Source organism: Cavia porcellus, unplaced genomic scaffold (assembly GCF_034190915.1).
Source record: "Cavia porcellus strain 051 isolate PalLab524CR breed Dunkin Hartley unplaced genomic scaffold, mCavPor4.1 scaffold_10, whole genome shotgun sequence".
Classification (NCBI taxonomy): Eukaryota; Metazoa; Chordata; class Mammalia; order Rodentia; family Caviidae; genus Cavia; species Cavia porcellus.
The window spans coordinates 84258651-84279968 of record NW_026947493.1 but is presented as its reverse complement, the minus strand read 5'-3'; the positions used below and the strand labels follow the sequence as shown (position 1 = coordinate 84279968).

The following is a 21318-nucleotide window of genomic DNA, read 5'->3' as shown; positions in this document are numbered from 1 at the left end:
AGATTAGAAAGAAACCCAGGAAAAAACTAAGAGACAATCACATGTCTACAAACAATGTCTTTTTCTATCCTGGACTGTATTATGGTAGAAATTCCTACACAGATATTCCTCACTTAATAACCTACCTGTATAAAGGGCTGTTTGGACGCAGGGGGTGTCTTTTTGGTGTAGTTCTGTCTGCTTTGTTGGCAAAGCCCTGCTGGCTTTGTACACGGCTCACCTCTTTGGCCCGTGATTTTTACTAATGGCGCTGCATAGTATGGTGCTGTTGTCTGTGATGTTCCCCATTATAGTATTGCATAGAAGAGTTACGCAAACAAAAGCAAGAGTCATTGAGATGGAGTTTCCTTTGACCATTTCTTCATTCTGAATGCTGTGCTGTTGTGGTAGTCAGGAGTTGTACACAGAGAACAACTAGGATTAGGACATGGAGTTTATAATATTTTTATAATGGTTACTGGAAGTTAACACAGGAGAATGCAAAGGAAATCTATCTACAACACCAAACACATAGATTATTTAGTCAAGAGCCTAAACCCCACGGCAGTGTCCCACATGAGTGCAGATAAAAACCCAGAGCTCAGGACAACGCCTCCCACGAGTCCAAGTAGAGGTCCAGAGCCCACAAGAAGGACTCACGCCAGTCTCTTTTACGGATCTGTGCCGGGAAGACCCAAGGGTCAGCGGTGGAAGCCAGAAAGTCTATGCCAGCAGGATGAAGGTGTTGTGCTAGTGGGATGAGGGTTCTATGCTGGAGATGAGAAGTCACACTCACAACAAAGACCAGGGCTATCCCGAAAGGCACCACAGCTGTCCTCAGCGACACAGAGGTCCCGAGCTCCTCCGACGACAAGCACAGTCTGGTACGTGTCAGGAAGCAGCGTGACGAGTATCATCCTGGAGACCAGGCAGCACATGTCTTCCCTTCTGAAGCCAGGAAGCAAAGCTCGATGTGAGGACCAAGGCTTCTCCAGGAGAACCAGCAGCTCAGACAGCAACACGTAGGAGAACCCACAATGTCTCCTTAATGCCTCAACCCTCTACACCTCCCTTCTTCTCCACCTATTTATCCTGGCAACTTTCCTCAGGTGGAGCGTCTTCGCTCAATGCCATGCTGATGTAATCCAGCTGGCGTTAAGTTGACCACCAGTTCTCAGTCTAACAGCTGTGCATGCTATGCACCGTTCCTCATTTTTCGACCAGTTCATTTAACAACCTAGTTGCAGGTTCAGAACTGGGTTGTTAAATGAGGGGCACTTATATAGCTGTCACAAATAACGTTTTTCATAATAAAGTGAAAAGGAGATCAAAATCCACACTACCGTGCCATTTGAAAGATAAACACATCTGAGAAAGGAAATGCCAAACACATGCATGCACACGCATCAGTTTCCTTTAAAGTAAGTAAAATGGACAACAGGAAGTTTAGTAGCAAAAGGTAAGAGCCCCTAAGTATGGTGACGACGCACACCTGTAATGCCAGCATTCTGGAAGGCTGAGGCAAGACAATGGCAAGTTCAAACCCAACCTGAGAAGGCAGCACCTTGGTGTGAAACCATGTCTCAAAAAAGGGCTCTGGGTGAAGGTGGATGAAGGCCTTAATTTTTGCCCTAGTACTGTATGAGGCGGGGTTGGAGTGGGAGAACATTAAAGATGGGCTGCTACACATCAGTCTTTTTTTGAGACTGGATCTTGCTGTGTAGTTCAGGATGGTTTTGAACTCACTTTGTTGCTTAGGCTGGCCGGGAACTGACAGCCATCCTCCTGTCTCAGCCTTCCAAGTGCTGGGATTACAGATGCGCACTGTCATGCTCTGCCAGTCTTTCTTAATAACCTCCTAAGTTCCTGTTTCATCTCATTTCATTTTTTAACTGCAAAAGTGTACATAAATATTAAGAATGTAACTGTGCTAACAGAAAAGCTCCAGCTAAAAATGTAGGAACCCAGGCAAATGCTCAAGACCGAACACTTGGCTTTCTTTCCCCAGACCATCTCTGCATTTAGAATCTGAAACTCCTTGCTTCACAGTAGCTGCCAAATGCAGCTGATATATACAAATTATTCTCTTTGGAGAGAAGAAGAGAGGACTGGTGAGCTTGATGGTGGAAGTCCTTCGGCCTCAGGGGGAACGTGAGACTCCCCTAAGGGGCCTGGAGTCTGCTGGGGGGAGGTCCATGTCAGCTCCAAGCCTCATCGCCTTTAGGGTCCCAAGAGCTGATTGACCATGGGCTATTGAGTGGCTCACGCAGCCCTTTTATTAACATCTAAAATAAAAGAGCAGGCTGTGACTGGGCGGCTACGCTTGACCCAGGAACTGTGCCTGTGCTGTGGTGCCACCTGCCACCAGGCCCGGTGGCCTTGGAGTGCCCTGAGCAGTGTGGCCACACTCAGTCTGCATGTGGTGTTGCTTGCACAAGTCCTGGGGCCTGCTCTGTGATGAGCCTTGGAGCGAGCTGGCCACTGTCAGTGACACTGAGCTCCATGCAGCCTCATATTCCCTAAATTGCTGCCAGCCTGCACAGGCCCTGTCAGAACCCTGAAGTCGGGCAGAAATCCGAGGGTCCAGAGGATGACTCCTAAGCCTGAGGATTCTGAGACACAGAAGCCTGCAGATGTACTGTGAACCCTTTGTTCTTTCCCCTTTCGTTTTTGTTGGTACATGGTAGATGTACATAAGGAAGACATTCATCATAGAGAGTTGTACCTGTACATGTACATGATGCATCTTGGGTCTTTTTCCCCATTCCTCTCCCCTTCCTTCAGCCCCTCTTTATGCACAAAGTCTAGTTTTCATTTTTCCCTTCTATTTTGTTTTTTCCTGTCCCTCCTTCCCCACACCAGTTGTTCTCTCATGCGAATGTTTTCTTCCCATTTCCTAGTGACTGTTGTTGTGCATGGGTTTTATCAGAAAGAGAGCTTGCTCTGTGGGAGATGTCTTCTCTCCGAGTCCCTGCTGTCTCTGATCACATCTCCCCGCAGTGAGCAGCTTGTTCCCGCACCTTTCGTGCAGCAACAGCCCCTGCACCCTACAACTTGGCAACTGTGTGCGGGCTTCCAGGAGACCTTAACTCCTCCAGACACCAGACTGCACACGCACTTCCGAGCCCCCACACACCTCTCCCACTGTCCCTGCTCGCTCTTTTTCCTTACCCAGCAGACTTTCTGTGGGCAGGAACTGTGTTTCAGTTCCTGTGTTTCCGGGAGTTTTTAAACTCCCAGCTCCCGACCTGTACACGCACGCTCACTGCACCCCAGTGCATGGACAAGCAACACACAGATTGCCTTGGTTCTAGGCCTGCCTTGCTTCAAAGTGGTAGAGATGAGGCCTCTTGCCATTTTCCTTTGCTTTTTGAGTCAAGGTCTTGCTGTGTAGTGCAGGCTGGCCTTGAACTCAGTTGCCCTGGGTGTACTCAGACTCACAGTAATCCTCCTGCCTCAGCTTCTTAGCTTTGGGAGTCATTTTTCAAAAGACATGCAGCTACATAACCAGTATCAAGTGATGAGGTTTTAAAACCACCCCAAGCATGATGGGGTGACAGTCACCTGTAATCTCAGCACTGGGGAGGCTGAGGCAGAAGGATCTACATAAGTTCAAGGCCACCCTAGGTTACATAGTGAGATTGAAGCCAACCTGAGCTGTGTAGTGAGGCCCTGTCTCAAGAATAAACAACAGCAAAAAAGAACCAGTATGTCAGTGTCTCCTCCTGTGAGCAGTGACCCAGGAGGCTGCCAACAGTCTTTTTCTCCACAAAGGCTAGTGCGTGTGGGTCTTGGGGTGGGAGTCTGCCATCTCTGGATAGACAGGAAGCCGCCAGGAGAGTTAGGCTGCTGGTTTAGAGGCTATCTGCCACCTCTTGATGGGTGCCACGTTACAGGTGAGCACCGCATGCTGGCCATGTGTGTTTGTGTGTGTCTGAGGATTAAACCCAGGACTTCGCACTAGTTGCACCCTCAGCCCTTTCTTTTCTGTGTTTCTTTTTCTCATTGATTCAAGTCCTGAGCTGCCCAGGTGGGCTGGGTCCTCATCCTCCTGCCTTAGCCTCTCCGAGGGCTGGGATTGCAGGCTGCGGCTCGTGCCCTGCTTCATGTGGACACTGCTGCTGTGGTCCAGACACAGTAGTGGGTAAAGTGCTGGCTTTCAAGCTCAAGTGAAAGCGGTGACATGGCTGCAGGAGGTGCCACTGACTGCCTCACCCAGGCTTCACCGGAGCACCCCTGGTGATGCAGGAGAGCCGCCTTCTGGCCTCCCCCTGATTGTGGGTCCTTGGGCGGCGGCGTGTGTACTGTGGCGAGGGAGGGGGGGGGCTCCTGGCGGCAGCTTGGGCTTTCCTGGAGCGGGGGACAGTTTGCGTCACAGTGAGGTCACCTACACTGTGCTTGTCCACCCTGGGTGTGCAACAGGCTTCTCACCTGTGTGTTGTTATTGATGTCTTTCCATTGTGTATGTGCGCGCATGTCTCTGACACAGCTCGGTCCTGTCTCTGTCCTCTTGCCGCCCCCTCCTGCCTTCCACCAGTCCCCCTTCTCATTGCTGTTAAGCGCAGTTTGCACTGGTGGCATGTGTTGCCCATATCATTGAGGTTACCAGGCCCTGTAGCAGTGTCTTTCCATTTCCTGTCAAGTGAAGTGTGACTATTTCCTTACTGAAAGTTTTCCTAGGTATGTTTGCTCTTTTAAGCAAATGTCAGAGTTTTCTGCAAGGTGGGATTTTGAAGCCCTGTGAGTCAGTCTGCCCGAGTTTCCAGTAACCTCATGTGCCATCCAGCTTGAGTTGTGTGTGGCGGCCGGCCAGGCTCATTTGTGGCTGTGGGTGCTGGGTTGCTGCGGGCCTTGAGAAGCTGCAGTTTGTCATGTTGAGGGTAATATTGGAGAAGAAAGTGTCCAGTTCTGTGGGAAGCACTTTAAACCTTTCCAGCCAGCCCGGCACAGTGGTGTGAGACTGGCATTCCAGCTACAGGGGAGGCTGAGGCAGGAAAAGCACCTGAGTTCAGGATTCTAGATCCTTTCTGGACATAATGGGGCCCTGTCTGAAAAAATAAAATACAGCACTCCTTCTCTTTCCAGCACCTTCCTGTGGAGGGCCAGCTCTTCTCCCTATATTCACGCCGCCATTCTTGGTGCCGGGATGGGCCCAGAGCTCTGTTGCCTCCCAGCCTCTGCCGGTACGGAGGGAGCGGCCCGCTCTGTTGCGTCAGTTCGGGCAGTGCTGCTGACCGAGGTTTGCAGAAACAGTGCCTGGGCGCACAGGAGTATGTCTTAGAGGAGTGTTGTTTATGCTTGTGCGTAAGGAGCTTGTTTTCTTTATATGTTAAAGGACAGGGGATTCAACCCAGTGGCACAGCGCCTGTCTAGTAAGGGTTAGGTCCTGAATTCAATTCCCAGTACAAAAAAGAAAAAGAAAAAAAAAAAAAAAAAAAGAAAATACATACTAAAGAAATTCTTTGGTTTTTAACTTCCATGTCAGAAAGATGTGACTCACATAACAGCAGCTTTCGGAAGGCCCTCTGGGTTTCAGAGTTCAGAGTTGGGCTGGGAGAGAGACTTGGAGGGGCCAGCCCCCACTGGGAAGGGGAGAGGTGAGGAACAGGAGCTGGCCAGGCTGGGTGTATGTGCGTCCTTGCGGGGGTGCTTCTGAACTCCAGAGTCTCCTTCCTGTTTTGTGTGCCTGATTCTTGGCTGGCCAGTGCCGGCATGTTGCACTTGGGCTCCTTAATGAACATGCGACGTTTTCTTTCGTTTGGGGTAACGGAAGAACTAAGGAAAGTGGAATTTCCACCTGACTTGATGCTCTGATCTTTCCGCACTGTTTTCTGAATTTCTCAATTTACAGGAATCCTGCAACAGTTTTAAAAGATCAAGCAGTGGTTTGGGTTTCATAACACAATAGACGAACTCTCTACTTTCAAGGGTGTCTTCTGTTGTCAATTGGCTGTAGATTGGTCTGATTTGCTGTGTGCTGGAACCTTTGCATGAATCACGCTGTTTCCTGGAGGCTTGAGCAGGCAGCCCTGAGGAGTTTTCTAGGTGTGGGAAAGATGTGTTTTGGAAATGTGGCAGGCTCATAGGCTTCTTGCTCTATAGACAAGGACGTTGACGTGGTTATAGGTACAGATTCACATCCTAAGTTCCTTCAAGAAATCTGAACTGTGCCATTAGTCAGGCAGTGAGGCTTTTGGGTTTTTTATACCCCTTTATTTTAAATTCTTAACAGAGCTGTGCTTTCACACTTTTCTTTCTTTCTTTCTTTCTTTCTTTCTTTCTTTCTTTCTTTCTCCCTCCCTCCCTCCCTGAGAGGTTCCTGTCATGTAGTCCAGGCTGGCCTTGAACTTGTAATCCTCCTCCTGCCTCAGCCTCCTGAGTGCTGGAATAACAGATGTGCACCAGGCCAGGCTTCTAAAATATTTTCATTTCACCATGTCCCATGTACTTTTTTTTTTTTTTTTTTTTGGTCTTTTTCGTTTTTATCGGTACCAGGGATCGAACTCACGACTGACTGCTTGCAAGCAGGCACTTATGCCGCTGAGCTAAATCCCCAGCCCCGTCCCATGTACATTTAAGTATGTCTAGGCCTGGATAGCAGTTTTTAAATTCCTTTTCTTTGTGGTACCTGGAATTTAGCCCAGGACCTTGTGCTTGCTGGGCAGGTGCTTATGCTGCTGAGCTAACTGGCTCAGGACAGCAGTTTTTTATTTATCTATTTATTTTTGCCTTTTTCCTTTTTATCGGTACCAGGGATCAAACTCACAGCTGCCTGCTTGCAAGGCAGGCGCTTATGCCGCTGAGCTAAATCCCCAGCCCCCAGGACAGCAGTTTTTAAAAATTAGTTTGCATTGGGCATTTGCCTCAAACGGCAGCTCTCCTACCAGTTGTTAGTGAAGTGTTAGGGGGCCCGGTTTGCTTGTCTGAAAGTGAAGTTACTGTTTGGGGTCAGTGTTACTGATGGGGTCGAGTAAGTTGCAGAGCGTGCCCGTGACAGTTTGAAACAGAAGTAAATACTGCACAGAACGTCCGTGCCTTCGCTGTTGGTCAGAGTACCACTTTTGAAAGTCACCAAATAGTGGTACAAGTATCTGTTGGAAGTATTTTACTTACAAAGCACCTTCTATTTAATAGTTGATTAATTTTTTTGTTTGTTTTTTAAGGTTACGAGAAGTTTCAGAGAAACTGAACAAATATAATTTAAATAGGTAAGAATTTCAAGTTATTTTAAATTTAGACATTTTCCATTTCTTTGCAGTGCTGGTGATTGAACTCAGGGCTTCTTACATACTGTGCAACCAAGATACATCCTTAGCCCAAGATATTTTATCTTCTGATAAGGAATAATTTTTCTTTTGGAAAAGGAGTTCATGTTTAGGTGGTAGCTTAGTATAATTAAGATTAACATGATGTGATCAGGTTAAGAATATTTTAAACTGCCAACTCTATGAGTTGGCTTCATTTGAATTATAGTTTAAATTTATACTGATTTTAAATAATTTAGCATACTGAAGACCCGTCGTGGTTATGGGGATAGCGTAGTTACTCTGTGTGTTATATTGGTGTTTTGGAGACAGGGTCACCATGTAGTCCTGGCTGATCTTGAGCTCACTGTGTAGCCCAGGCTGGCCTCCAACTTGTGGCAGTTTTCCTGCTTCAGCCTCAAAAGTGCTGTATTGCAGGATTACTGGATTACACCTCACTCAGCTAGATACTCAGCTTTTAAAAATCGGTTTTGCCAACTAGCTTTTTTGTTAATGGGATTTTTTTCAAATCCTAAGATGTATTTACTATTGGAAAAATAATTTTGCTTACATACATGTTTCTTTTGTTCCTAGTCACCCCCCTTTGAATGTACTGGAGCAGGCTACTATTAAACAGTGTGTGGTGGGACCAAATCACGCCGCCTTTCTTCTCGAGGTAATGTTGACCTTCTACACCCTGGGACACAGCGCCTGGGAAGAGTTGCTTTGAGGCCCACCTGAGCACTTTCTTTCATGGGCCAGTCCTCTGGCTCATAGAAGACCGGAATTGCTCCCCAGGGGTTGGGAGGCTCCCTAGAGCCAGTGCTTCCACTGTGCTTTGTGGATGGCATTATGTGTTGGACTGTCCACTTGGGTGCAGTCATGCCGGGAGGGAGCTCTGTTGCTGTGTTCTGTGTTAACAGTGACCGTAAATGCATGATTTATTTACTTATTTTGGTCTTTTTGAGACAGGGTCTCGCTGTGCAGTTCAGCCTGGCCTTGAGCTCACTTTGTAGCTCAGGCTGGTCTGGAACTTGCAAGAATCCTCCTGCCTCAGCCTCCCGAGTGCTGGGATTACAGACGTGCACTACCACGCCTGGCTCATAAATGCACGTTTTAATGCATATTTTTACTTGGAGAATTTCTTTGTTTTATAGGACGGAAGAGTTTGCAGGATTGGTTTTTCAGTACAGCCAGACAGATTGGAATTGGGTAAACCTGATAATAATGATGGGTAAGGCATCATGTTCTTTGTGTGTGTGTGTGTGTGTGTACATGCATGTGGTTTTGTGGTGCTGGGGGTTGAATTTGTGCCCATGTCACCCAGCCACATCCCAGCCTGCTGTTTGTATTTAATACAGGATGCACTTAGCTTTTAGAAGCTATTAATTGTATTAAACATGCTTTGACACTGGTAATCCTCAAATTTCAAAAAAGAAAGCACTGAGAGAAATCAGGTGTTGCTGGGGATATAGCTCAGTGGCATAAGTGGCAGCCTGGCAAGCACAAGGTCCTGAGTTCAGTTCCAGGTACAAAAACAAACAAACAAACAAAAAGGAGTAAGGAAATCAGGTGCCTAAAATACAGTGAAATAGTTTGCAGTTCGGTTTTAATTTTTAAACAGCTAAACCACTAAGATTGAAAGCAGCAGAGCAGTTAGTTCTTAATAGGAATTAATTTCCAGAAAATACTACATTATTTTGTGAGTCCCAACTCAGATCTCCTCTTGTACTGAAATGATTTTATTTATTTATTTTTTGTTATTTTTGAGCCACCATCTTACTATGTAGTCCAGGCTTGCCTTCAACTCAAAGCAGTCCTCTTGCCTCAGCCTCCGGAGTGCTGGGATAACAGGTGTGCACCACCTCATCTGGCCCTGAAGTGATTTTATGTGTCATGATTTTGTTTTTAATATTTTCAAATCAGCTAACTCAGTTTGAAAACAAAAGAGGTCTTTAACATTTTGGTTTTTCAAAGTTATAGGACATAAAAAGGCTGCTAGATATGTAAGCATAGACAACTGTGATTAATTAAAGAGATCTAAACAGTATGCACGTTAGTATTCAGTTACATTCAAATTGTGCTGGGCATGATGGTGCACACCTATAGACAGAGGCAGGAGGACTGTCACAGCCTGAACTACATAGCAAGACTCTATCTCAAAAAGAAATAAAAAAGGAAGGTTGACACTACACATGGTGGCACATGCCTGTAATCCCGGAATCCTAGCACTCAGGAGGCTGAGGCAGGAGATTTGCCGTGAGTTCAAAGCCAACCTATGCTACATAACAAGACCCTGTTTCTTAAAAAAAAAAAAAAAATGGTGGGTCATTGCAAGGCCATAGGTTAAGATTGTTTTTTTCTTCTTTTCCCCAATACAGAGATGGAACCCAGGGCCTTTTCACTGAGCTGCATCCCTAGCCCTTTAACCTTTGAAATAGGGCCTCACTAAGTCCCTCGATTGTCCAGGCTGGACTCAAGTTGCAACCTCCTGTCTCTGCCTCACAAAGTACAGTATTGGGCTGCCACGCTCAGCTGTTAGGCTTGCTGTTTGTTGTGAAGTACACATTTAAGAGGTGTCATCAGAATTTCAGGCCTTTCCTTGCAGGAATTTCCAGGACACCGAGGCCTAGAATTCCAGTTGTGCCTCTCAGCAGGTGGGATCTACTCAGTGATTCTCCTCTCTTGTTTTTCCCAAGATCAAAGTTGAACAGCAACTCTGGAGCGGGGAGGACCTCGAGGCCAGGCAGGACGAGTGACTCCCCGTGGTTTCTCTCAGGCTCTGAGACTTTGGGCCGGCTGGCAGGCAACACCCTGGGGTGAGTCTTGGGACCAGTGCTCTGGGAGTGAGCCTGCCCACTGTGACTGTCACCTGTGCGAGGAGCTCCTGGCTGCTCGTGGTGAGCCTCGGGGTGAAATCACCCACACTGCAGGCCGCTCACCCAGGCTCCAGGCCCGTTGCAAAGCATCATGGGCTTACAGTGGTCCTTGTCCCACTCGGGCCGTTCACAGTGGTTAAAGATTGTATCTTTGGGTGTCTCTTGTGTCTTATTATTGTCTTTTAAAGAAGAAAATCTTAAGACTTTGCTTTTCCAGTATCCAAGTCTGGTAGTTTTTTCTAGTTTTAAGCTAGACACTGAAGTCTGTGGTTATTTTAGAGTTTACATACTATCAAAGTAAAGAAACTGCATGCAGATTCCAGCCCAGGGCTTTCCTTCTCAGTGTACCTTTATTTCTTTTTTTTTGTTGTTGTTGTTTTTCTTGAGGCATACACATACAAGCTACCTTTGAACTCACTGTGTAGCCCAGGCTGGCCTCAAACTCTCATCAGTCCTCCTCCCTCAGTAGCCTCTTGAGTCCTGGGATTACAGGTGTGCCCCACCACACCTGGCAGTGTACCTGGATTCAGAAATAGTACATTTCCTGAGAATAATGTACCTGGCTTAAGATGATGTGCATGGTGTCAGCTCAATCAAACCCAGCCTTCTCCTTCCCCTTCCCTTCCATTTTGTATTTCATGTCTTTTTCTATTCAATTATATACACCATTGTGGGCTCATGGAGCCAGTGTGTTTTATTCTGTGGATTGTGATCGGTCCTGTTTGTATGTCGCTTCCTTGCTGTCTGGGTTTAAACCCTCCTCTCAGTGGGTGAAGACTGAAGAAGACCAGAGGCTGTGCAGGGGCCGGTGAGTTTGAGCCAGTCTGGAGGTCGCGCTGACTCTAAGACCCACAGGTGCAGGGAGAGTCACCAGCATTTTCAGCCCTGCCCCCAGGCCGGTGGTGCGCTTGCTCCCACCAGATGAGGCTCAGAGCTGTGTGCCCACTGATTCTGTGGGTTTCCAGCTTTTAATCAAATTTAAGTACAAATTCTTTGACTGCTGATGGTGAGACCATGATCAAGTCATTTTGTAAATTGAGAAATGATATAGTCAGAAATATGTTGGGTCTTAAGATAGTTGTGTTTCCTTGATTTGTTCAGTTTTTTCTCTCCTGTTTTTGTATTGATTGCAATAAACTCGAAGGAAGTCTGCAGTTTATCACTTAGATTAGGGAATCTGGGGCAGTTAGAAGCCTTGTCACATCACATACACATAACACACATACATGTAACACACAATGTGCACATAACACATAATAATATATGCATAACATACATAATATACATATAACATGCTCATAACGCATAACATACCTATAACACATAATATATGCATAACATACACATGCACATACATATATAGACACATAACTTGAGAAGATTTTTTCTCTTTCTTCCTTCCTTCCTTTCTTTTCTTTCTTTTCTTCCTTCCTTCCTTCCTTCCTTCCTTCCTTCCTTCCTTCCTTCCTTTTTCTTTCTTTCTTTCTTTCTTTCTTTCTTTCTTTCTTTCTTTCTTTCTTCCTTCCTTCCTTCCTTTCTTCCTTTCTTCCTTTCTTCCTTTTCTCTCTCTCTCTCTCTCTCTCTCTCTCTCTCTCTCTCTCTCTCTCTCTTTTTCTTGTACTGAGGATCAAACTTACAACCTCGTGCTTACCAGGCAGGTGCTTATGCCATTTCCATTGCACTTCTTACACAATTTCTTTTTGTCTTTTTTCCTTTTTACCGGTACCAGGGATCGAACTCATGACTGCCTGCCTGCAAGGCAGGCACTTACGCCACTGAGCTAAATCCCCAGCCCCCACAATTTCATTTTAAAATGTTATTTTTAAATTTAAAGTTATATTTAATTTTGGCTGAAAGGTATTGAATAAAATTCACTCTCCTCACCATTTATACAGCTTAGTAGTGTTGGTGCTGACTTGTTATGAAACGGGCCTTTCCATCTTTTTCATCTTGCAGACAGGAAAGTCATTCAGCAGCTCTGTGTCCTGCTGCCCAGTCTCAGGCCTGATCACATCACATACATGTAACACGCATAACATACATATAACACCCTGGGGAGCTGTACAGCACTTGTCTCTTGTCGCTCACTGCAGTTAGCATGGTGCCCTGAGTCTCTGTGCCGCAACAGGCAGAGGGCTCCCTTCCTTCCTCTCGCCAGGCGGGGGCTGTGCAGACCTCTGGGGACCTGCGCTCTCTAGCCCCTGCCTGATTCTTTCGAGTGTAAACCTGGAAGTGTGATTGCAGGCTCTTGTGGTAGTTCTGTTTCCTGTTTATTTGCTTACTTTTGGTTGTATGGGGGATTGAACACAAGGCCTTCATACTGAGCTGCATCACAAGCCCTTTTTACTTCTAGTTTTAATTTTGAGACAGAGTCTTGCTAAGTACCCTGTACTGTACTTGAACTTCTGGTCCTCCCCCTCAGCCTCTGAAAGTGTTGGGATTCCAGGCATGTATTGTCATTCCTGGTTGAGTTGAAGTTCTTTATATATTGTGCCTGCAAATCTTGAATTACAACCAGCCTTGTATATGAACAGTGGTTCTTAAACTGGGTATTAACTGTTACTGAAGTCATGATCTACCAATCCTTTCCCCCGTTCCCTGGGCAGCTTTGCACTTCGTTGATTGTGTAGTGTCCTATAGAAAAGTTTGAAGGTGAGTGTGACTATGCTTTGAAGGTGTCATGTCCTAGAAGTCACTGCCTGGTCCGGTGTCACTATGCTGTCCTTGGTTTCTCCTAGGAGCTTTATAGTTAACAGCTGTTGTGTTGGAGAGTCTGTGATTGCTTTTGAGTTCTGTATTTCTTACTTATTTGGGGCACTGGAGACTGACCCTAGAGCCTTGTACGTGCCAGCAAAGTGTTCTTTTACCGGTAAAAAACACTGTAGTCCTGGAGTTCGTTTTTGACCCAGGCATGAGGCAGGGGCTGACTTGAGTTGTTTAGGTGTGTGTATCCAGGGTTCTCATTGTCCCTTTTTCTGAAGAGCCTGCAGTTGTGTGGTTTCAGCACCTTGTTATCATTTGTCTCCTTCTGGGCCCCTCTTCTCTGGGTCTGTTTGTCATTATGCTAGCACTGTGTTGCTTTGAGTTTTTCTTTTTGAGACAGTCTTTGCCATGCAGTTCAGGCTGGCCTTAAGCTCACTTTGTAGCTCAAGCTGGTTTTGAATTTGCAAGGATCCTCCTGCCTCAGCCTCCCAAGTGCTGGGATTTCTGGTGTGTGCCACCACGCCTGGCTTGGTTAGATTATTGATGCCATGGTACTGCTTTGAGATCAAAGCAGGAATCTTCCATTTTTGTCCTTTTTTTAAAGATTAGTTTTGGCTTTTTGCAGTTTTGCATGTGGATTTTCAGGGTGAATTTTTCTATTTTTTAAAAATGGTACTGCTCAAATTTTGATAGGGATTATGTTGACTACATTGCTTTGGGTAGCATGGAGCTCCTAATTAGTGGTGTTCCCTCTTTCCGTCCATGAACTTGCAGAGCATCTTTTCTGTCTCCTTGATCTCTTGTATCAGTGCCTTTGTGCTTTACCAGGTGAGTCTTGATTTTGTTAGGTTTATTCCTAAGTATTTTTGATACCACTATAAAAGGAATTGTGTTAATTTTGTTTCTTAAATGTAAGGTGGTTTTAATGAAGTCCCTCTATCTTCCATCTGGCCTCTGGATGGTTATTAAAATGACTGAAACAAGGCCATTTCCCACTGCTGCGCTGGAGATGCGGCCTTAGGGCCATGGATGAAGGCTTCTGCAGTCAGGAGCCGAAAGCGGAGTGCAGCATAGAAGCCTGGGGGGCGGGGAGGTGCTGACTTTTGCTGGGGGATGCTTCCTCCTCCTCCTCCTCCTCCTCCTCTTCCTTTTCCTCTTTATGTGTTTTCCTCTTCCTTTCCTCTTTATCCTCCTTCCTCTTCCTCTGCTTCCACTTCTTCTTCCTCCTCCTTTTCTAGCTAAGTAAAGGCAAACCAGAGAGTTGGATGCGTTCTGATTTGAGAGTCACTGTTTAGTATATTCTAAGTTTTTTAAAGGAGGAAAAGGAAGCTTGGAGAATTTAATTAAAACTGTGGGGTGGGCCATGGAAAGCTTCAGCTGTGGTTGAGGCTGTAGGAGTTGGGGATAAAATGCTCCACGAGTGACACATCCATGGCTCCCTTTAAGGAGAGCCATGTTATCCTGACCTCACTGTGAGCATGGGCTTTGTGGTCGTGTGGATGGCATGCCAGGAAGCTTCTTCATTCGCATCTGGGGTCGTAAGGGAGGCTGTAGCTGTTCTGCCTTTTTTAAGTTCTTTTCACTATACTTGGAAAAAAAATTAATGAATGTATTTTAAATAGTAAATTCCTATTAAAGTGATAATGCTAAAAAAATGAGACACTGTCTTCATAAATATGTGTTTCATGTTAAACAAACTACCTTGAGCTCTACTGTGAGTTTTACTTTCGTGTAGCATAGTTCATACTTCAGTCTTCCTGGGATTTTTTCATATGAAGGTGAGTTACGTTCATTTTAGGGTATGGAAGAAATGAGTATGTGTAGCTTTTAAAAATAATTTTACTTTATTTTATTTTTTTGGTACCCGGGATCGAACTTACAACCTCACGCTTGCCAGGCAGGTGCTTACACCACTGAGCTAAATCCTCTGGCCCTAAAAACCATTTTAAAAGATGTTTGGTACCATCTTTCTAAGAAGTGAATTTATATTTCAGCCTTAAAACTTGGGACTGCTTTTGGCTTTGTGAAACAGGGGCTTGCTGTATAGCCCTGGCTGGCCCCAGAACTCACAGTGCTGCCCCCGCCCAGCCACCTGTACAGCCACTCCAGCGCTGGGGCGGAGATGTGTGTGTGCCACCACAGCCAGGCGAGTGTTTACTTTAAGGCTCAGTCCAATTACATTTTGCTTTTGTCAGAGCATTCCTGTAGAGGAAGGTCAAGGAGAAAAATAAATTTAGCTGAATGAATGAAAACGAGACCCAGAGCAGCCTTTTGGGAATGAAGTGTTCAAATCCAGAGAATTTGTCTCTCTGATTGTCTAAACTCTCTGGTCCGCAGAAGCCGATGGAGCTCCGGAGTGGGTGGAAGTGGAGGAGGGTCCTCTGGCCGGTCATCAGCAGGCACCCGGGACTCCAGGAGACAGACCCGCGTCATCCGGACAGGCCGTGACCGAGGCTCAGGACTCCTGGGCAGCCAGCCGCAGCCGGTCATCCCAGCGTCTGTCATTCCGGAGGAGCTCATATCTCAGGTATGGCTTCAGGCTGTTTTGGTGGAGCTCTGTGGGTACAGGCGTGGCTCAGTATGAATTGCAAGATGGGTTTTTCTGTACTGATTCTATAGAGCTGATTTTTCTCCTGCCCCACCCCTCTGGTATTGGGGATTGAACCAGGGAATGTTGAGTTACAGCCCTTTTTAAAATTCTATTTTGATGAGCCAGGGATATAGCTCAGTGGCCTAAGCATCTGCCTGGAAGTGCAAGGTCATGAGTTTGATTCCCTGTATACTCCCCTAATAATAAATAAAATTTCAGTTTGAGACTAGATCTTGCTATGTTGGGCCTGCTGGCCTCAAATTTGAGATACTCCTGCCTCACCTTCCTGGGTAACTGGTTTTACAGATGTACCTGGATACGCTTATAGCTTATAGCTAGAGAGCTAGCTGTGTTTGATAAATAATTTAATGAGAAAAGTAGCATAGCACTTACTTATTTACTCATTCTTATTTTAGGCCCAGGTTGTTTTACAAGGCAAATCTAGAAGTGTCATTATTCGAGAGCTTCAGCGAACAAATCTTGATGTAAACCTTGCTGTAAATAACTTACTTAGCCGGGATGATGAAGATGGAGACGACGGAGATGACACGGCCAGCGAGTCGTATTTGCCTGGAGGTGAGTGGGTCATGCTACTGCTTTCTCCTGTCTGCTTTGCTATTCCACCAAGGAATGGAACTGTAAAATCCTGCTGTTTTGGGGCTGGGGATTTAGCTCAGCGGCATAAGCGCCTGCCTTGCAAGCAGGCAGTCGTGAGTTCGATCCCTGGTACCGATAAAAACGAAAAAGACAAAAAAAAAAAAAAAAAAAAAAAAAAAAATCCTGCTGTTTTATAACTTTGAAAAGCGGCAGCTGTTTCTCATGGAAGAGCTACTTGATGTGAGTGTAAAGTGCCCATGAGAGGAAACAGGAAGTGTGGTTGTCGTGTGGGTTCACACTCATCCTTCGTGCACGTGCAGCTGTCTGTGCAGAGCTTTTTTTTTGACTGACCAGTGAGAACAGAATTGAGTTTTTAACTTACTACTGAAAGTATATAATACTGAACTGCATTTGAATCTTGATGGTATTACCTCTGATGTGTTCTAGCTTAAGAGTGATCTTTTTTCTTATAATAATTTAGTAAGGACATACAACAATCGTGCATCTCATGTGCCTTAAAATCTATATTAATAACATTAATCTTATTTCCAAGATAGTCCTGGCTGTTTACCTTCAGGTAATACTGGTCACTGAGTTAGATACAATTTAATTTTTGGAGTTCTCTGAGGGATTGATGGTGTACTGTCTGTAGCTGCTCCATTTGTGCTGTCTGTCTCTGTTTGTAGAGGATCTCATGTCCCTTCTTGATGCCGACATTCATTCTGCCCACCCCAGTGTCATTATTGACGCGGACGCCATGTTTTCAGAGGACATTAGCTATTTCGGTTATCCTTCTTTTCGCCGCTCGTCACTTTCCAGGCTAGGCTCTTCTCGAGGTAATTTTGCATTTATTTCTTTTAAAAGGTAGTGCTAGATTCACTGGATTTTAACTTGGAGAGTTAAAGTAAACGAAATCACCACCTGTTGTGTTTTTGTGTAGCCTCACCAATAAACTTGTCATTCTTTATGTTGAAGAACCACGGTAGTATTTCAGAGGTGATCTTGTTTATGTTATATAATATGTACCATAGCTTATGACTTACAAACTGTAATTAGAATATCAGTTTTTGAGCTAAACGCCTTATTGTGACATGCAGCTTTCAGAAATAAAGTCTCACGTTCATTTGATTAAAATATAACAATTCTGCTTCTTTAAGTGTCAGAAGTATGGGAAACTTACTGCATAGGATGAGCGTGGTCAGTGTTAAGTGTATAGAAATGATTACCACCTTATGCTTTTAAAAGCTTGAAATCCTTAAAAAACATAGTACAGAGTGGAAAGTAGGAGATTTTGAAACCATGAAACTAGCTTCCCTGTGGGTTTTTTTGGGGGAGATTGGTATCGGGGATCAAACTCATGATGTTGCGCTTGCCAGGCAGGCACTTATGTAACTGAGCAAAATCCCTGGCTCTTCTTGTGTAATTTTGAATAAGCTTTAGGTTGAATTATAACTTTGCTTTTTTACTTTCTATAATTTCAAACCACTTGATTGAAACAATAGAGAAAAATAACCTGTAGTTAATGATCATTAATGAATTGGGAAAGATGCTGTGTTTTATTAAGGCATTGGTCCAAACATCTGATTCTTATAAACAGACTTAAAAACTAACAGATCTATGGGTGATCTTTTAATATACTGAACGTATGATGTAGTAGCTTCAAAATTGTTTAAGCAAATGCATACTTCACTGACTCGAGTGTAGTAAGTACATTCAGTATCTGAGACAAGTCCTTTTTCCCCTTTTCTTTTCCTAAGTTCAGTACATACAGGCCTAACCTTTAGTTAGAACCATCTGAAATAACTGATACTTGACCAGCACTGACCTCTATGTATGGCAATTTTATGATTCAGTTATAATGCTGTCTCTAATTCTTATTCTACAGATCTTGGAAAATGTATTTTGATTATTGTGGGGTTTTTTTTGCTTTTTGTCTTTTTGAGACAAGGTTTCGATGTATACAGTTGACGATGGCTTTGAGCATATTTTGTAGCCCAGGTTGGTCTCGAACTTGCAATGATCCTCCTGCATTAGCCTTCCAAGTGCTGGGATTACAGGAGTGCACCACCACATCTGGCTATTTTGGTTATCTTATTTTAAAAAGTAATATATCAGCAAGCTGAAAAAAGCGTGGCTTTAGATAATGGTAGGCCAGTTGCAGGGAAGACATTTTGGCTAAACTTAGAAATTAAGACTTTCTCCTCAAAAAGCAAATTCCCCTCCAGTCTTATTCCTCAGATTTTTAAATGAGTTATCCATAAAAATATTGCCTATAAAGTTACTTTACTAAAATCTTTATAATTGTTTACATTAATGTATTTGTAGTTTAATTATGAAATTTCCCCACATGTCTGGATTTTTTAAAAAAACTGGAAAAAATACCTCTTTTGGTTGGCCTGTATGTATCTAACATGTGGAAATCCTAGTTATATGCGTTTTCTAATTTACAAATAAAAATGTTCATAGTATGCATTTGCCTCTGCATAGTTTTAAAAAAATAACCAGTTTATAATTTGTATCCACTCACTGGAAAAAGGTTACTATCTAGAGTGTTGCGGGCCAGCTCTGTTAGGTACACGCTGACATAAGGTTTTGTGAGTAGATGAACTGCTGTTAGTTGCATCCTGAAGGGTCTTTACTAGAGAGTGGCTTACTTTTATCCCACTGGTGTGACCCAATTGCATACCAGTTCTCCTTCTTCCCTTAGAGAGAGACTCTGAGCTGTTGCGTGAACGTGAATCCGTTTTACGTTTACGTGAGAGAAGGTGGCTTGATGGAGCCTCATTTGATAATGAAAGGGGCTCTACCAGCAAAGAAGGAGAGCCCAGCTTGGACAAGAAGAACACCCCCGTGCAGAGCCCAGTGTCACTAGGTGAAGATCTTCAGTGGTGGCCTGACAAGGTAATGGGGAAAATATCTCACACCCTTTTCATTTAAATGAATTCCTGGCAAGGTCCTTTTCCTCCTCCTGGAAAGTTTTAATTTATTCATATTTTTGTACTGCTGTTTAAAAAAAGCTCAAACATAAAATGGTATTTTAATCTCATTTTACAGTAAGATAAGTAGACTACCTTGATTTGACATTGCTTGAGTTACCTGGGTAAGATGAGTGCATTTTTGAGGGAGTCCTGAGCAGCGGGGTGGATTACCAGCAGCACTCAACATTCTGCTCTGGGGGCTTTCCTGGGAGTAGTTACTCCCCGGCTGTGGCAGAGATGGCTTGGCCCAGTCTAGTGTCGGCCCCCGGTTCTTGTGGGACCAGTCTGGGGCAGCACAGGAAGCCGGATCTGCATTCCTCAGATCAGTTAGTTGGCTGTCCCAGACTGACAGTGACTTCTGCTGACCCTTCACTGAGGCTGCAGAGGGAGACAAAGCCTGCATCCTGAGGACCAGTGTGCCCAATGCATCCCAGGCCCGGTGCGCCCAGTGCACCCCAGGGAGCACCTGGGGTTCGCTGGGTTCAGTCCATCTGTCAGCCCCTATGGTATGTGATGCAGAGCTGTGCCCACTGTGGGTTGAGTGGTTGCTGACTCACCTTCTGAGTGTGCTGTGGGAAGTGTGTGTGTGTGTGTGTGTGTCCTGGTTTTTTTTTAAACTGTGCCTGTTTTTCTTTCCAGATAGTTGGGTGGGAAATTTTCTTAAGCAGAAATAGCCTAGAAGATGGGAACTCAGAGGCCAGTCACCAGCGATAAGGAGAGTCTGTCATGGAATTGTTTTCTCTCCAAGTTTGAACTTGAATTGGAGAAGATATTACTGAATTTTCAAGTTTCTGTCTCCATGGTTATTGCAAGTCTTAGTGCAGGGCATTTGTTTTCATTGCATTCAGGTCCTGTGGAAAACTTGAATGCAAGAGAGAGCATGAATTTTAATCACTGTCTTTGGAGGCAAGGGGTTATTCTGTTTCCTTTGGCAACTGCCAGACTTTCCTCAAACTGCATTCTCTTATTTCCATGAAACTGGAAATGTCCCAAGTTCTGCTTTGTGCTTTTTCTTCATATGATAGAGGGTGATTGTCTCTGTGTGTGTGTGTGTGTGTGTGTTAGTTAACTATTTGTTATTTTCCTTGCCTGGATTGTGTTAGAGGTGTGTCTGTTTCCTACTGGCATAGGGTAGCAGCAGCAGACTCATGAACCCTTTTCTAGTGCCAACCCTTACTACTTATTTGGGCTTTTTAACCATGTGTCAGTTTTGTTAATGAAAGTATTGTCGTGTCATGGTGTGTGTGCGTGTGTGCATGTGCACACGTGTGTGTGTGTGTGTGTGTGTGTGTGTGTGGTGCTCGGGATTGAACGCAGGGCCTCCGGCATGCTAGGCCGGTGCTCTGCCCCTGTGCCACAATCCCTAACCCAGCGAAGGTATTTCTGAACAGAACAAAGATAGCAGTCCTCTCTCCTGCTGCTGTGCATTCTGTCATTTTTAACCGCTCTCTGTTGGCCTTTCCTGAATGGCATGTGTCTTAAGGTACAGCTTGTTTTCAGAGATAGCTTCAGATGCTTTATGAAGTCTTTTTTTTTTTTTTTGTCCTTTTGAGGCAGAGTCTCACTATGCAGTTAAGGCTGGCCTTGAGCTCTCTTTGTAGACCAAGCTGGTCTCAAACTTGCAAGGATCCTCCTGCCTTAACCTCCCAAGTGCTGAGATTATAGGTGTGCATCACCACACCCCACTTTTCTTTATGAAGTCTTAATTTCAGATGGAATTTGATCACTAGATACTGAATGAATGGAAGACAAGCAGTATGTGAAATAATTTTCCTCTGTCTGTGGCCTTTTATCTTTGAAATGAATCATTTAAAATAACATCATGGGCACAGTGTCTAAACAGCTATAAGCCCAGCACTTGGGAGGCTGAGCCAGGAGGATCACTGTGAGTTCATAGCCAGCCTGAACTACATACAGTACAGAGACCCTGTCTCAAAAAAACAAAAACAATTACAACAAACAAAGATACAATCAAGGTACAATCAAGATACCATCACTCTCTGCTCTGGGAAACCGCTTTCGCTTAAAGTGTTGTATACCCTCTCAGTCCCCAGCACATCTGTTAGACACTGTCAGTGGGGCCTGGCCCACTCTCCTCACAATCAGGATGTGAAGACCAGCTCAGGGAGGGGGCTGCTTTCAGGCCCTAGAGAGGAACCCCACCACCATGGCAGCATTCGGGACCATATTGCCATGGCTGGGAGTGGTCACCACTGATGAGTGCTGGTTTGGGACAGGGGAGAGTGACAGGTGGGGGAGGGTGGAATGTGGAGCCAGGGAACAGGACCCCAGAATGCAACACACACAGCACCGCTGTGGCCTGGTCTGTAAGAGCGTTTGAAGGTCAA

General features: G+C 44.9%; 1 protein-coding gene across 8 annotated transcripts in view; it reads left to right on the top strand.

The window, feature by feature from the left end:
* Positions 1 to 21318, top strand: part of Ubr5 (ubiquitin protein ligase E3 component n-recognin 5) — a 125241-nt gene that overhangs the window by 35840 nt on the left and 68083 nt on the right. For 6 of the 8 annotated variants that reach the window (XM_063257696.1, XM_063257698.1, XM_063257697.1 and 3 more), the window contains exons 2-9: positions 7143 to 7187; positions 7818 to 7899; positions 8381 to 8457; positions 9923 to 10042; positions 15143 to 15332; positions 15812 to 15971; positions 16679 to 16828; positions 18682 to 18893. In XM_063257696.1, coding sequence (XP_063113766.1) covers positions 7143 to 7187; positions 7818 to 7899; positions 8381 to 8457; positions 9923 to 10042; positions 15143 to 15332; positions 15812 to 15971; positions 16679 to 16828; positions 18682 to 18893 — 1036 coding nt within the window. The remainder of the gene's footprint in view (positions 1 to 7142; positions 7188 to 7817; positions 7900 to 8380; positions 8458 to 9922; positions 10043 to 15142; positions 15333 to 15811; positions 15972 to 16678; positions 16829 to 18681; positions 18894 to 21318) is intronic. The other 2 variants (XM_063257699.1, XM_063257695.1) reach the window with 1 other exon arrangement.